We start from the raw sequence: 16,184 nt of genomic DNA on the forward strand, positions 1-16,184 counted from the left end.
GATCCATTTGTCCTTTGTGACAATATGCCAATTTTTTGAAAATAATGCCAGCTTTCCTCCCAAGGGGGCTGCCATTTGAGACCTGGTTGGCATGCAAAGGGGAAAGTCATTGGGTTTGCTTTCTGATAGATTGCGAGTTGTCCTCACCACCTCTATGTGTAGGAGCTTGCCATTGTCTGCCTCTATACGATCCTTGGGCTTGTCCTCTGCCCCTCGGGCGCCTGTATCTGCCTCTTTGGGGTCTGTCTGTGGCAGGAAAGGACCAGTTTTTGGAGGCCAATTTTTACTAAAACGTGGGGGTTGTACCTGTAGAAATTCTTTCACAGTTTGCATTGATTTAGCCTTTTCCTCCATTTTCCTTAATACCTCCTCAGCATTAGCACCAAATAATACATCCTTTTGAAGAGGGGCGTCTAGTAATTTAGCTTTGACATGATCAGGCAAGGCTTGTTCCTTGAGCCAGGCATGCCTACGTATGACTGATCCTGTAACAGCAGCTCTGCATGAGTCCTCTAGAGCATCAAAACCACATTGTAAGGTATGCTTACCCACTTGTTCTGCGCTATGCATCAAATCCTGCAACTCCTTCAAGTCTGGTTGTTCAGGTTGTGACATTTTACTTTTCAATTGTGATAACAAAAACTGTTGGTATTTTAGCATATGAAACTGACAGTTTAAGGCCCTAATGGATAAGGTAGCCGAGGTATATACCTTTTTTCCCCACCTTTCTAAGGATCTGGAATCTCTCTCGGAAGGCAATGGATTTTTAGCAATGGAGGCCTTAACTCCCTTGGGGCCCTGTGAGATGGTTTCTGGGTCAGCAGCATGGCTCTTGTATAGAAATTTGAGTCAGGGACCCTGTAGTACCTGTCAGGCTTAACTGGAGCTGGAGGTAGAGAGTCCGGGTTAAGGCAGGCCTCCGAGTAAACATCATCTAGGATGTCCAAGACAGGAGGTATAGCCAGAGGCCTGTGCTGAGGAAGCAAGAGAAATTCCCTGAGCCTTTTCTTGGAATCAGAATAATCCTGGCCTTCCCAGTGGAAGTGTTCCCTTAAGGTATGCAAAGTTTCTCCAAAAGAGAAATCCTCAGGGGGGGATACAGAAGGGATGGACTCCTCCGCATCAGAGTCTTCAAAAGGGGAGTAAGAAAGTTCCTGATCAGAGTGCTCTGAAATAATGGAGCCCTGATCAGAGGAGGGGGAATCTTCCTCCACTCTAGGCCTTTTGTCTGGAGGGGGCTGAGAACCTCTGATAAGAGTAATTAAATCCTCAGCCATTTTAAGCATCTGTTTCTTAGGCATGGGGCCTGGAGATGGGCCCTGTGCAGGTGGTCTCTTAGAGTGTATGGTTGCTTTAGACTTAGTGAAAGCCTTGATAGAGAAAGAAGAGGAAGGTCTGAAGACACCTTGAGTGGAGGTGGACCTGTCCACATTCTGAGTTTCAACGCCAACAGTGGCTTCGGTATCTGTAGTCGGGGTGTAGGCCGAGGAGCCTGCGACCTCGGGTACAGGAGACACCGTCAAAGACAGGTCGTCGGTAGGCAGGGGCTGCGTAGGCACCTCACTGAGAACCGGACCACGTGCAGCCGGCTTTGGCATGGTGTCGGTAGAGGCCGCGGACCTCGCGTGTCGGTCCTTGTCTTTTCGTTTTTTAGACAAAACCGGAGTCGGAGTATCCGACGACATAGTATAGTTAAATGCTTTTCCAAAATAATGCTGGGCGAACTCCGCCCGACGCTTAATAGTGCGTTTGTTGAATGTAGCAGAAAAGCGGCAGGCCGAGACCTCGTGGTCTGGGCCTAAACAAGGTATACAGAGGGAATGGAAATCCTTATGCGGTATTTGCTTCCCACAAGAAATACAATTATTAACTTTGTCTGACATCGGTCTGAGGCAAGAAAAGGTTCCCCAACGGGGTACTTAGCTTTTAAGAAGACTTCGGTTTCCAAATTTTCGTAATCTCAGGAGCTGGCCGACTGGCACTTGCGAACTGCTTCTGCTTCGGGCACCGCGCGGCAAGAAAGACTGAAGAAAATGGCGTTGGCTGGTTCTTATATACCCCTGTCGCACCGACGTCAGGGAAGAAGCGACGACAACCGACGCCGGACCTAGACTTTGGAATTCGGCCGACCGAGGACCCGCCTGACGGCAGGAGAATCCATCTGTTATGACTGCAGCTGTATGCACGATGAACATCAGAAGACAACTGCTTTTTTTGGATAACTTAACCCTATTCCAACTCATAGATGCACCAGTTGCAGCATTAAGAGCTCTAGTTTCCAAACGATAAAGCTGCAGACGGCAATAAAACCCTCCCCTTACAGTAAGTCTTAGTCTCCAAAGCACAATGGCCTCACTGCTAATCTCTACAAAGCATTTCTTGGAACTCCATTCTCTTACACTGCACTTTACAAATCAAGAGTTGTGATGCTTGAGGAGTAGACTTTTAAAAAAAAGGATCAAGTGTTTTGCCCTTTTTTTTTTTTTTTTTTTTTTTGAGTCACAGGTTTTAATGTAAACTCTCTAATAAGCGCGAGACTCCATAACAACGTGGGTAACAAAGGTTCTAATTGCCCTCAATGCTGCAGCATCTCAAGATTTAGACATGCAAAGTGAAAGAAAACTTGCTTGTTTTACAACTGTATTTATTTAGGTCAATGAGGTGTGACTGTTTTTTTTTTCCCTTGAAACTAGTTCCAACAAAACGCAAGTCAACCTTTAGCCATGCATCCCATAACTCCTCCACCCACTGTCATAGAAACACATGATTTTAAAACCTGACAAAGATCCTGCCATCCCCAATATGCATCTCCAATCATATCACAGCAGAAAAGAAAGTACAAAAATCTTTGCTACCGTACTTGCTGCTAGACTAACTGTATTTCTGCCCTTCTTGGTACCTTCTGATAAATGTGACCTGTCTGATATCAATAAACCCAAAGAGATGCTGGTTACTTCTTCAGCCTGATACGCACAAGCACGTCTCTTTACTCACTGTATACCGTGATGAAGAACAGGCATTTGACTAGAGATGGCTACTGCTATTAAAATTTGTATTTTTTTATTTTTAATTTTTACTGTAATTTGCATTACATTAAGAAGATGCAAGTGCACTCCTCAAAGGTACATCAAAAACATCACCAGTGGCTGGTTCCACTAACACTTTCAAACCAGAAGCAAGCACTGCAAAATCAATATCTACATTCTAATACATGCAAAAATATAATGGCATGCATTTTGGGAGTTTTTATTCTATACCCATTTGACGGAAAGAAATATTTCTCCTCAGTCTTTAACAAGGACCTCAGTCCATCCCCATAGCTTATCTACTCTGATCAACTTCACAGCAAAACAATTAATCTATATCAATTGTGGCATCTTTACACTATTTCCAGGGTTATGCAAGTTTTGATCATATATGCTGGAATGCTGATCACCTTTAGAGTTATTTCTTGCTGATGACTTCTGTACTGCCTCAAACATAATGTTCCACATATTTTTTTCTTTTTTTTTTTTTTTTTGGTGGGGGAAATGTATAATATCTTTCCTTATCATCTGTGCGTCCTTTCATCCCTCCATATCTCATACACATGGTCATGCCCAAAACATATATACATGCCCAGCACCCTCGGTTTCACAACTCCAGCAACTGCACTCCACTTTTTCTGCCATACCTCCACAACCTGACCAGTGCAAAGTGCTACTCATGTAAAACTCTTAGACTTTAGTCCTACATACAAACTGTTAAAAGTGTCACAGGATGCCCAAACTTTAACCTAAACGTTCTGACTTGCCTATTACAACACACAAGTCAGGAATTCAAAAGATGTGTGTGAATGGGAGGGAATTCAAACAAAATATTCAGCCCGCACTATCTGCAATCCAATAAACAAATGGAAACAACAACATAAGCAGTGTAAAACATTGTGAGAAAGAATTGTAGCAAAAGCCATGTTTTTCTGACAAAAGTGCTCATCAAATTGGCTCTTCGATTCTACTTCGGATTTTAGAGGTTTACCAAAACATCATTAAAAAAAAGGAAAGAAAGTTTTTCTTTCCAGGGCTTTGAATATCAACACTGTGGTTTATTTAATAATTAGTCCTGCTGCAATTTATCTGCAGGTTGGTTGATTTATGGCATCTTCCAAGTGGTTATGATTTCTTCTAAAAGCTATAAAGGACTGACATCTTTCAGTTTTGGAATATGGGATGCACCACTTCAAGGACTCCTTTCTCTCATTAGCTCAGCTGTTGATGGACAGAAGTTTGAAAAGCAGGTAAGTTAGTTCAACCGCCTTGCTACTGCCTGAAAGATAACACAAAGAACAGGAAATACAGACAGGAAACAGCAAAGATGGACATTACTATGACAGAAGTGCAGAAGAATACCAGACTTACATACTAGAGACAGTAAGAATCTCCAACCATGTCCACAGCCTGAAGCTGAACTTGCTGGTAAAGCAGGTGAACCAAGACAGCAAAGTCTGTAGAGAAAGGGAAACTGAACAGGAGAAACCTTAAATGTCTGTACAAAACAAACATGTTGAAGCTAAAACTACAGGAAGATGAGCAAAGAGAAGTGTCACAGCCAGTCTTGTTGCAAGAAAACAGACTAAAAAAACATATAACAGCTAAAAGCAGCAGGGAAATGTTTCTGAAGTTTTAACCTCCAAATTAAACTGCAGTAAAGCATCAACTGTCAAATCAAAGATCAGAATTTTAGTGTGAACAATCCTGCTAAATTCTCCAGATATGGAAGACGAGTAAAATCAGACAAAGATAGACTGATTTAGGGTTAAATCTGAATATAAGGACCAGAAAATTTCATTTATAAAACTATGCTTTACATACATTAAAAAAAAAATGATTTTCATGCAAAATAACCCATGACACACCTAGTACAGTACTAGGTTAATGCTGAAGAGACCTTTGTCAAACACTACATGTCATATTATAACTACATGACATAGACGTATTCCCTACCTTTAAAAACGAGGACTGTTATATATGGGTATATAGCTTTAAATGTTAACGAGACAACTACACTAACTTGTACATTATGTAGTACAGAGTTCTATAGAATACAGCTCAGTTTAGACCTCAATAAGATGAGAACATATCTTGTGTGTCCGTTTCATTTGTAAGACCTACTGACGTGACACAGCCCTGTCCTCAAACAAGTCTTCTTTTGGAAGGAGATCAGTGTTAGTAACCATGCCAGCAGCACCAGCTGAACACCACAAGCATCACCACTAAACGAAGGACATGTAACAGCAGTACGTCAAGCAGACATTTTTTTTTTTAGCCAAGCTTCTGAGATGCAAACATACAAGGACAGCACCACAACAAGCATATGCTTATATCTGCAGCTATGCAACACCCACTGTTGCCTCAAATAACCCTTCCTTGTCTGCGCCGGGTTCACTTCCCACCTTAGAAAAGAGGACTGTCATAGGCACATGCAATTTCTTTCTTCTGATCACACAATGAAAAGCAAATAGTACTCCTCAACATGGGTCACATTTGTGAATTATATGTTCTGTTTCCGCACTACTAACTGACATCACAATAAACTTCTGACGCAACACTCAGCACTACCTACATCATAAATGCCCCCTTCCCAAAAATGGTTACCTACTGCATTTAAGATATCTAAATGTAAACATCTATTTCTCTGTATGCCACAAACAGACTGCAGAAGACAGAGATGACATGTATTATTAATATTACATAATGACACAGCAGTGACATACAGTGTTTTCTAGGTAATGCATCATGACCACTCCAAGTCGTTTGGAGCACCTAGAAAAATAAAATGCACACACAACGGGTTACCTATTCTTAACACTTCTTTATCTTTAAATTAGTTTTACTTACTTATGTATAAATAAGTCAGAGCATTTATTTCTTTAAAAGAAAGCAAGAGACAAGCTGGCATGAGGGAGCTAGAAAACAAATTTTTCCTGAAGATGTGACTTATGACTGAGCAGCATTCCAGAAGTAGTAGTCGAACTTAATACATAAGCAGAACTTGGTAATGGACAAGACAAAACATACAGACATTCTTATGATGGGAGGCATACAGAACAGCTGATGGGTACACAGGCTCTGCAGCTTCTCAAACATACAGGAAAACAAGCAGGCCATAAAGGCTGAGCAGCTCACGTCTGTATCAGACTGTTTCTATAAAAAAGATATTCACACATGGTTCACATATAATAGGTGTAAAGCATACATAAATTTAGATTTTTACAATCCAGGTTTTTATATTAATTAGTGCCTACTACAAAATCAGTTTTCACAAATACTACCAAAAATGGATATTTGGCACTGCATTACTTCCGCATTAACAAAGACTCATGTCTTTTGAAGTTCTCTTTCTTCTCATCCATGATGTAGGCATTTCTCACTGTTCAATTTAGGGAAGTGAGCGAGTTTTGCTGTTTAAAATAACTGCTAATTAGCCTTCAGACAGAATGTGAGACTCAAACGAATGCATATGTCGTGTGAAGCACCCCACAAAGGCCTCACTGCAGAGGGGTTGCTATGAGCAGATGACATGCATACTACAAGAGTCATCTCCTAATCATAGCAGCAAACATGCATAAGCCAATGGATATACCTGCAAACTGGTAGAAGCTACATGGCTACTGTACTGTCCAGTGCTATACAGGCCTCTTGCAGCAGATCTGTAAGTGACTTACACAGCAAAAGGGGCCAAAAGATATCAACTTCCTCTGACCTTTCATCCCAGTATTGCACAAATTAGCAACTACCAAAGAACAGGATACAGCAAATAAAAACAGCTTTTGTTATAACTGTGTATTAACTACACCAGGGATATATACTTCTGTTTACATTACAGAATATCAACCTATCAAGCATAGAGAACTGGGCACTTCTGAGGTCCACCACAAGTCAGGAATGTAAATTCCTGACTTGCATGCTGACAAGTGTAAACAGTTTATCAAATAATATCAACTCACAACACAGTCACAGTAAAAAAAATAAATAAATAAAAAATAATGAGCAAACAGCCCCTTGAAGGAAACAGTAATGAAAAGACTCAAGACCTCCAGAATAAAATGGCAGAAATATAAGAATGCAAACAAACAGCTTGCATAAGGCAACTATTTATTACATGACACTTGCTATTTATACTTCCGCAGTGGTACAGCAGTAGTGTTGTTACCTCACAGCAAGAGGTTCTCCCGTTCGATTCTCGGATGGAGTGCGGGGAGTGCCTTCTGTGTGGAGTCTGCATGTCCTCCCCACGGCTGGGTGGGCGTTCGAAAGACATGCGTAAATGGGCGTGCCTTCGCTGAAGGTTGAATGTCGAGCTGGCACCTCGGCGTTCGTGAAAATCTACTGCCAATAATTAGCAGACCGGAGTTCCGCTGTGGCGACCCCTAACCGGGAAAAGCCGAAAGACAACAACAACAACTTGCTATTTATTACACGACACTTGCTATTTATTACATCACACTTGCCTATGCCAGAAGAGTACAGCAATGAAGTCCTGACTACAACCCAGGCAACCAGAGTTCAAATAGCAGCTCAGGTACTTAACGGTACAGGCCCATCCTGGGGGGGGAGGGAGGACACAGAGGAGCACAACACATGCCGGCCTAATCTTCCAGGTGGGGTGAGTGATGCAATGTGTGCCCTGGGGGTGGGTTTGGCTCAACCTTCATTAACGGGTATGTGGAGGCACATACTCACAGAGGGACAGGCATGATGGGTTCCCATGACTATGCGGGTATCTCATTTCCCCACCCCCCAAGGATGGGGATTAAGGCCACAGAAACCCCCTTCATGGTACTAAGTACTTCTATCACACAGGAGAACAAACAAGTGCTGCCTGATAGGTGACAGCCTGATGATTTGCAAGCATGTGAGCAAAAAAATAAAGAAAAAATGTATTACCTGGCACTTGAAGGGTCTCTCTGTAGAATGGACCTGACGAACATGGCTGTTCAAGTGATCTGGCCTAAGAAAAATTGGAAAAAACACAAAGCAAAAATAATAATTAATGTCTTAATGCAATATCAAAATTATGAAGTGGGCCCAAGTTAAAGAAAAAAAATTAATAGATTTTTTTCTTTTTCCCTCATTTGTTATGCCAGCCAAGATATCATGGCAAATAAATCCCAAACACTTCTTATAGAGACATTTTCAAATCTATACACTGTTTCCACCACCACTGTCAATACTCAGAATATGTTTATGTTGTTGGCATGCTCTACAAAAAACAAGGTCAGACATACAAATGAACATAGGATACCTGATTTACAAATTTTAATAGCAAAAAAAAAATAAATGTTACCATTTATCTATGTAGCACTTTACAGTGTTTAACAAAACAGCATTATTATAAGAAAAGATGGCTGCTCCAGTTAAACAGGAATTTGTCATCAGTGTACTAGAAAAGTGCCAGTCTGCCTTAATAATGGATTATGCATGCCTTACAAGGTTTTACAGTCAGAGTTCAGGAGACAGTGCACTCTCCCTGGCAGCTGTAACATAACGGGATAAATTTCAATTGTGGACTTCAGTCAAACTACTCAATTTTACCACTGTAAATTCAGGCAAGTCTCCACACAGCAGCAATACAGCTGTTCTGACATGCCATCATTAAACAAAGGAAAACTCATTGCCTAGCTACAACATTCATCAATAACCAGTGAGCCCTGGCAGAGGCCAGAGGGGACAAGAAAGAGTAATCCTCAAAATCATCACAAACATGGGGACAAAATGCTCCACACCGGAAGTATACCCCTCACTAGTGAGATCTGACCACAAACTAATCACCCTGGATATACATATCCCACCTCCACCCCCAGCACAAAAGACCACAGTGAAAAACTTCTCAAAAGCAGACTTCACTCTTCTTAAGACTGAGATGGTATCCTTTAAGCCCACTGTGCCAGTGGATACCACATCCCACAATGCCGAATCCTTCACAAATGCTTTCTATGGACATCTCCAAGAATGCATGGATCATGCAATCCCAAACAAATCCAAGTCCCTCTCCACCAAATGTAAGCGTCCTGTCTGGTGGACCTCAGCCATAAACAAATTGTATAACAAAAGAAGGAAGCTACTGCACATCAGAGCGAAATCCCATGAAGGGAAGACATCTCTGATCAACATTAGCAGAAAACTACGTTCTCTCATAAAACATCCAAGGCAAACTTTGAGAGAAAAATCGCTAAGGACACTAAAGATAACCACAAAGCCTTCTTCAGCTATGTTAGAAACCTGGGCAGAAACCCTCAGATATGCTCAGAGTTGGTTCACAACAACAAAAATACACTGAACCCACAGATATTGCTAACATTCTGGCTGACAGGTTCAGTGCAAATTTCTCCTCCTTCACCCCCAAAAGAAGAAATACTTATCCCAGCTGAATGTAATCTCCTGTCATCTCAGATGACCAAGTGAGAACCGCCTAAACAAAGCAAAAACGCAGCATCAATGGGACCTGACGGTATCCCGGGTGCGTGTTACGTGAACTCCAAGAGGAGCTAAACCCACACATAAAAATGCTATTTAACCTTAGCCTTACTTGGGATATGTACCTGAACACTAGCGTAAAGTAACAGTGGTCCCACTCCACAAGGGGGTGCCTCTACAGACCCTGGAAACTACCGCCCCATAAGCTTAACTAGCCTGGTCTGCAAAGCTATGGAAAAAATCATTATGGAACTCAAACAGAGACATAGGGGACCTACAGACACTTGACCCCACCCAGTTCGGCTTTGTAAAGGGCAGATCCTGCCTTTTAAACCTGGTTGACTTTTTCGAAACAGTCACTAGAGCCATTGATGAGGGCAAAGCAGTCCATACAGCATACCTGGACTTGGCTAAGGCCTTCGACACAATACCCCACTCAGGCAACATAGATAAGCTAAAACAGCTTAAAAGTAAACCCTTATGTCACTCGATGGGTTACAAACTGGCTAAAGGACAGAACCCATAAAGTTAAAATCGCTGGAGCAATGTCAGACTCAAAGCCAGTCACAAGTGGTGTCCCACAGGGATCTGTCCTGGGACCCCTCTTGTTCGGCATTTATTTCTCAGATGTTAAAGCAAACATGGGAGGGCTGTGGCTGACAAAGTTCGCAGATGACTGCAAACTAGGCGCCATAGTCGATACACCAGCAGACACACACATCCTACAAAAAGGCGTCACTGAAACGGACAACTGGTGCCGTACTCACGGCCTTAAACTAAATGCCAAAAAATGTATAGTCATCCCTTTTGGAAAAAACAAAGTACCCACAAATTATCACATAGACAGCAACCCACTGAGTACGGAAAAAGTAATCAGAGACCTAGGGACCCAAGTAGACAGCGACCTCTCATTTGACACCCACGTTACCAAAGTGGTTAGAAAAACATTCTACCTTGCACACCTCATCATGAAGGGATTCACATCCAGATCCAAGGATGTCATTGTACCCCTATATTCCTCCCTCATCAGACCCATGATTGAGTACAATGCCCCATTTGGTATGTACCTCACCCGGCATTTGCAACAGCTGGAGAGACCACAAATGTACCTCACCAAAAGGATCAAGGGTCTCCAACATATGTCTTATTCTGCCAGACTAAAGAAACTTCAGCTCTATTCAGTAGCATACCGCCTGCTCAGAGGTGATCACTGCCTGACGTACAAGGCCATGTCCAATCAGGATCTGATGGACATGCTCCACCTCAAAAAATCCAAATCCATCAGGACCACGAGACCTAAAGACTTAAACCTCGGCACAAGTATGAATAGGACATGCTGGAGGGATAGATTCATAACCCAGAGGCTTCCCATGCTTTGGAACAGGATCCCAGTTCAGATAGGCAGAGCCCCTCACTAACTCTCTTTCAAGAGAAATCTTGATGAGTGGATGGGAGATCGTAAGTTTACCCCAGGGGTCACATCTGTGTCACTGCTAGACAGGGGCACAGTAAACTAATTCTATTATATAAGGGGACCTTCATTGTGTCACTACTAGACAGAGGCACAGTATTCTAGATTTATTCTGTACATTTTTGTACCATTTCAAGGGGTGGCAAAAGCCACATCACTATGGCTAGGCTTACAAATGCTCCAGGGCAGATAGCCTAGTACTATACTATGAAACTAAATATCAGTTAGGCAAATCAACTCCCACTCTATCCAATTCCTTATCCCTTTTACATTCACCCACTTCAAATATATCAGAGCAAGTGTGCAGAAACAATAAAATGTTAATACAGAATGGCATAGGCGGTACACCACGGGATACCACTGCTCGCTGCCAACAATTTTCCCCTATAGAAGTAAACTAATGAGAAAACAGAGTGAATCATGCAGCTCACCAAGAAGCAAGGGGAATCCCCCCAGAAAGGGTCATAAGACAGTTTGGGAAAAGTACAGTTTTGTACCTACCATAAATGTAGACATTCGAGTGTTCACCCTGCTGCAGTCATCACACTTGGGTTATCCTGTCATCAGGCGGTCCCGCAGTCAGCCGGATTTCCAAAGTCTTGGTCCGACGTCGGTTGCTGTCGCCTCATCCCTGACATCAGTGCGCCAGGGGTACATATACTGCAACCGATGCCATTATCTTCAGTTTTTCTTGCCCCAGATGTCAGGTGCCCCCAGAAAGGTGATCAAAATTAGTACCAAATGGTGTGAACACTGTACAAACACAAAATCCCTTCAGCTATAAGCAAACACATCAGTAAGGTATAGCAGAGATTTAGCCAAAAGATCAGAGGGGTTGGAGGGAGGGTAACCTGGACTGCAGCAGGGTGAACACTCGAACATCTACATTTATGGTAGGTACAAAACTGTACTATGTTCATCGTTTTACCCTGCTGCAGTCATCACACTTGGGTTGAGTCCCAAAGCTAAGGCAGGGTGGAGGTATCATAGAGGGTTAGTGGAGGCAATGAGGCCCTGCAGAACTGCAGTGGCAAAGCCTGCCCTGGACTTAGAATAAAGAGGTAGGTGATAGTGTTTGGTGAAGGTGTGTACTGAACTCCAAGTTGCAGCTTCTAAAATTTCCTTGGTAGGGACCCCTCTGAGAAAGGCTGTAGAGGTAGCTGTTGCCCTGGTAGAGTGGGATCTAATGGTAGTAGGAACTGGTTTCCCATGATGGGTATAACAGAACCGTATGCAATGGCCTATCCATTTAGAAATGGTTTGTTTAGGTATAGCCCTCCCTTGAGAAGCTGTAGCATAGGATACAAAGAGCTGGTCAGTTTTTCTGAAAGCCTTAGTTTTGTCCAAGTAGTAACGAAGTTGCCTGTGAATGTCCAAGGAATGCAAGAGTCTCTCACCTTTGTTCTGTGGTTTGGGAAAGAAGGTGGGTAGATGGATGGTTTGATTTAAAGCTACACTGGAAACCACCTTAGGCATGAAGGAAGGATTAGTTCGTAGAGAAACTCTGTCTTGATGGAAAATGAGGAAAGGTTCCACTGCCATTAGTGCCTGTAATTCTGAGACTCTCCTAGCAGAAGTTCTTGCCAGGAGCAGGGCAGTCTTCCAAGATAGGAAATGAAGGTCTGCAGAGAAAGCTGGTTCAAAGGGAGGTAACGTTAGTTTTTCCAGAACAAAGTTGAGGTCCCATGTTGGTGTAGGAGCTCTTCTAGGTGGTCTAATGTTTTTTGCCTCTCTGAGGAACTGCTTTAGAAGAGGATGTGAAAATAAAGTTGGATTCGTGTCATAGTGAGCTGAAATAGCTGAAGCATGGATTTTAATAGAGGAGAAGGAAAGTCCTTTGTGCAACATCTCTGCTAAATACTGCAGAACGTGAGGCATATGAGGCTGAGTTGTGTCTTGGCCTTTAGCTTGGTTCCAGGCAGAAAACCTTTTCCATTTGTCCGAGTAAGCCTTCCTGGTGATTGGCCTCCTGGCTTCCAGAATAACATCCAGAACTGCTTGTGAAAGAGGGGCTGATTGGATGTTTAAAAGATTCGCCATGCAGCCAGGTTTAAGGTTTTTAGCTGGTTGTGTAGAATCTGTTTGTTTTGCTGCGTGAGCAAATGAGGTATTTTAGGCAATATCCATGGTGGGCTGTGAGCCATATTCTTCAATAGCGGGTACCAATGCTGGCGTGGCCAGTCTGGGGCTATGAGAATCAGTCGAGGTTTCTCCTTTTTGACCTTCAAAAGAACCTTTGTGAGAAGAGGTAATGGAGGAAAGGCATATACTGTCAGGTTTTTCCAACTGAAGGAGAGAGCATCCACTTTCCAAGCTTGCTGGTGGAATGTCCTTGTACAAAATTTTGTCAGTTGGTAGTTTTGAGGACTGGCAAACAGGTCTATATTTGGTAGGCCCCATTTTTGAGTTATCATTGTAAATATTTGTGGGTCTAGCTTCCACTCATGGGGATCTTTGATGTTTCTGCTTAGGTCGTCTGCCAATGTGTTTTTCTGTCCTGGCAGGAATTGAGCTTGTAACTGGACTTGGTAGGCCAGAGCTGTGTTCCATAAGATTATTGCTTGCCTGCAAAGAGGGTAGGAATGTGTGCCCCCTTGTCTGTTTATGTACCACATTACTGTGGTGTTGTCCGTCTTTATTGCAAGTTGTCCTGGATGTAGAAGATCCTTGAAGGCTGTCAGAGCTTTCTGTACAGCTAGCATCTCTTTTTGATTTATGTACAGTTTTCTTTGTTCTGCAGTCCATAGGCCTTGAATGCATTGCCCTGCCATGTGTGCCCCCCAGGCATAGTCTGAGGCGTCTGTTGTGATAGTTTGCCTGGTTGGTGGCAAAGTGAAAGGCTGACCCTTGTTGAGGTGACATGCCTGTGCCCACCATAGAAATTCCTGTTGAAGGCAGGGAATGAGAGATATCACTGTGTCCAAGCTGTGGCTGTGTTGAGACCATACACTTTTTAGGTACCACTGTAATTTCCTCATATGCAGTTTTGCAAATGGTATTATCAGAATGCAAGATGCCATGAAGCCCAAAGCCTGCAGAATTTTTCTTGCAGTTAATTGGGTCTTTGTTGCCATTGTCTTGAAATATTGAGTCAGTTGTAGTTGTTTGTCTGGTGAAAGATAAGCCTTCTGGGCCGTTGTGTTCAAGCTGGCACCCAGGAATGTCATTTTTTGTGAGGGTAATAGTTTTGACTTCTTTTCGTTTACTGTGTACCCCAGACAATTTAGTAGATGCTTCACAAAAGCCAGATGATGTAAGAGAATGTCTTTTCTTTCTGCTTGGATGAGGCAGTCGTCCAGGTATGGATATATTTGAATTCCTCTTTGTCTGCAGTATGCAATTACTAGTGCCAGGCATTTTGTGAAAACTCTGGGCGCAGTAGATAAGCCAAAGGGCAGTGCAGAGAATTGGTAATGGGTTGAAACTGCAATGAAACTGAGGTATCTTCTGCAACTTTGTCTGATAGGGACATGCAGGTATGCCTCCTTGAGGTCCAATGTTACCAGCCATGCTTCCTTGCCCAACATGGGAAGTAGCTGCTGTAGTGTTAGCATCTTGAATTTTGGGACTTGTAGGTAAATGTTTAGAATTGAAAGATCCAGAATTGGTCTCCAAGCATTGTCCTTTCTGGGTACTAGAAAGAGCCTTGAGTAAAATCATTGGCCTTGCTCTTGAATCGGTACCCGTTGAATGGCTCTCATGGCCATGAGAGCTGTAATTTGTTTTTGAGCCTCTGCCCATTGATTTTGTGGCAGGTTTGGCATTCCTCTTTTCATTGGCAAGGTGTGAAAGTGGAATCTGTATCCTCATAAAATTATGTCAAGGACCCATTTGTCCTTTATGACCATGTGCCAGTTGTCTGCAAAAAGTGCTAGTTCCCCCCCCAAGGGGGCTAACAAAAGAGCTTTGTTTGACCAGTTGAGGTGCAAGTCATTGAGTTTGCCTTCTGGTGGGTTGAGACCTGTCTTCTCCTCCTTTCTGGGTTGGAGTGCCCCATTGGTGAGGTTTATACTGGGCTTGTGGTTGTTCTCTGCCCCTTGGGCGCCTGCGTTTACCCCTCTGAGGTCTGTCAGTGGCTGGAAAGGACCAATTTTTTGTTGGCCAGTTTCTGCTGAAGCGAGGGGGGTTGTACCTGTAGGAAATCTTTGACTGTCTGCATTGATTTCGCCTTATCTTCCATTTTCTTTAGCACTTCTTCTGCTTTAACTCCAAAATAAACATCCTGCTGTAAGGGTGCATCCAGTAGTTTTGCTTTGACATGATCAGGTAGACTTTGTTCCTTTAACCAGGCATGCCTATGTATAACTGATCCAGTGACAGCTGCTCTGCAGGAGGCCTCCAAAGAATCAAACCCACATTGTAAGGTATGTTTGCCCACCTGCTCGGTGGCGTGCAACAAATCCTGTACTTCTTTCAATTCAGATTGTTGGGGAAGGGAGGTTATCTTTTGTTTTAACTGAGAGATTAGAAACTGCTGATACTTGAACATATGAAATTGACAATTTAGTGCTCTCATAGCTAATGTGGCTGAGGTGTAAACCTTTTTCCCCCACCTGTCTAGTGCTCTTGAGTCCCTCTCAGAAGGTACTGGGTTTTTAGCCATGGAAGCCTTAGCCCCCTTGGGACCCTGGGAGATAGTCTCTAGGTCAGCTACTGGGCTTTTGTAAAGAAATTTGTGGGAATCAGGTACTCTGTAGTATCTGTCAGGCTTAGACGGAGCAGGAGGTAGAGAGTCTGGGTTGAATCTGGATTCTAAATAGACATCATCCACAATATCCAAAACAGGTGGGATGGCTAGAGGTCTGTGTTGGGGGAGTAAAATAAACTCTCTGAGCCTTTTCTTGGAATCAGAGAAATCCTGACCGTCCCAGTGGAAATGTTCCCTCATAGTGTGTAAAATTTCCCCAAAAGAGTAGTCTTCAGGAGGGGAAGCTGAGGGAATAGAGTCCTCAGCATCAGAATCTTCATAAGGAGAGTACGAATAGTCTTGGTCTTCAGAGGAATTCGAAGAAATAGACAGTTGCTCAGAAGAAGCAGAATCTTCCTCTTGTCTAGGCCTTTTGTCAGGAGGAGGCTGTGAACCCCTGATAAGAGAAATTAAGAAGTTATGTACCTACCATAACGTTCCATGTTAGTTGTCTTCTCTCGCCTTCTTTCTTGCTTGATGGGTTCGGAGCCGATCCTCGGCTCCGACTCGGCACTTGCTTTAGCTCGAGAACTCCTTTTACCAGCTCGAGGCAGCCCCATATCCCATGATG

General features: G+C 43.1%; 1 protein-coding gene across 3 annotated transcripts in view; it reads right to left on the reverse strand.

Annotated features, from left to right (window-relative positions):
* The window catches only part of MAZ (MYC associated zinc finger protein), a 520,299-nt gene that overhangs the window by 221,200 nt on the left and 282,915 nt on the right, over positions 1-16,184 (reverse strand). For all 3 annotated transcript variants that reach the window (XM_044086337.1, XM_044086336.1, XM_044086335.1), the window contains exon 4: positions 7,926-7,989. In XM_044086337.1, coding sequence (XP_043942272.1) covers positions 7,926-7,989 — 64 coding nt within the window. The remainder of the gene's footprint in view (positions 1-7,925; positions 7,990-16,184) is intronic.

Source organism: Protopterus annectens, chromosome 10.part0 (assembly GCF_019279795.1).
Source record: "Protopterus annectens isolate FY-2018-M chromosome 10.part0, PAN1.0, whole genome shotgun sequence".
Taxonomy (NCBI): Eukaryota; Metazoa; Chordata; order Ceratodontiformes; family Protopteridae; genus Protopterus; species Protopterus annectens.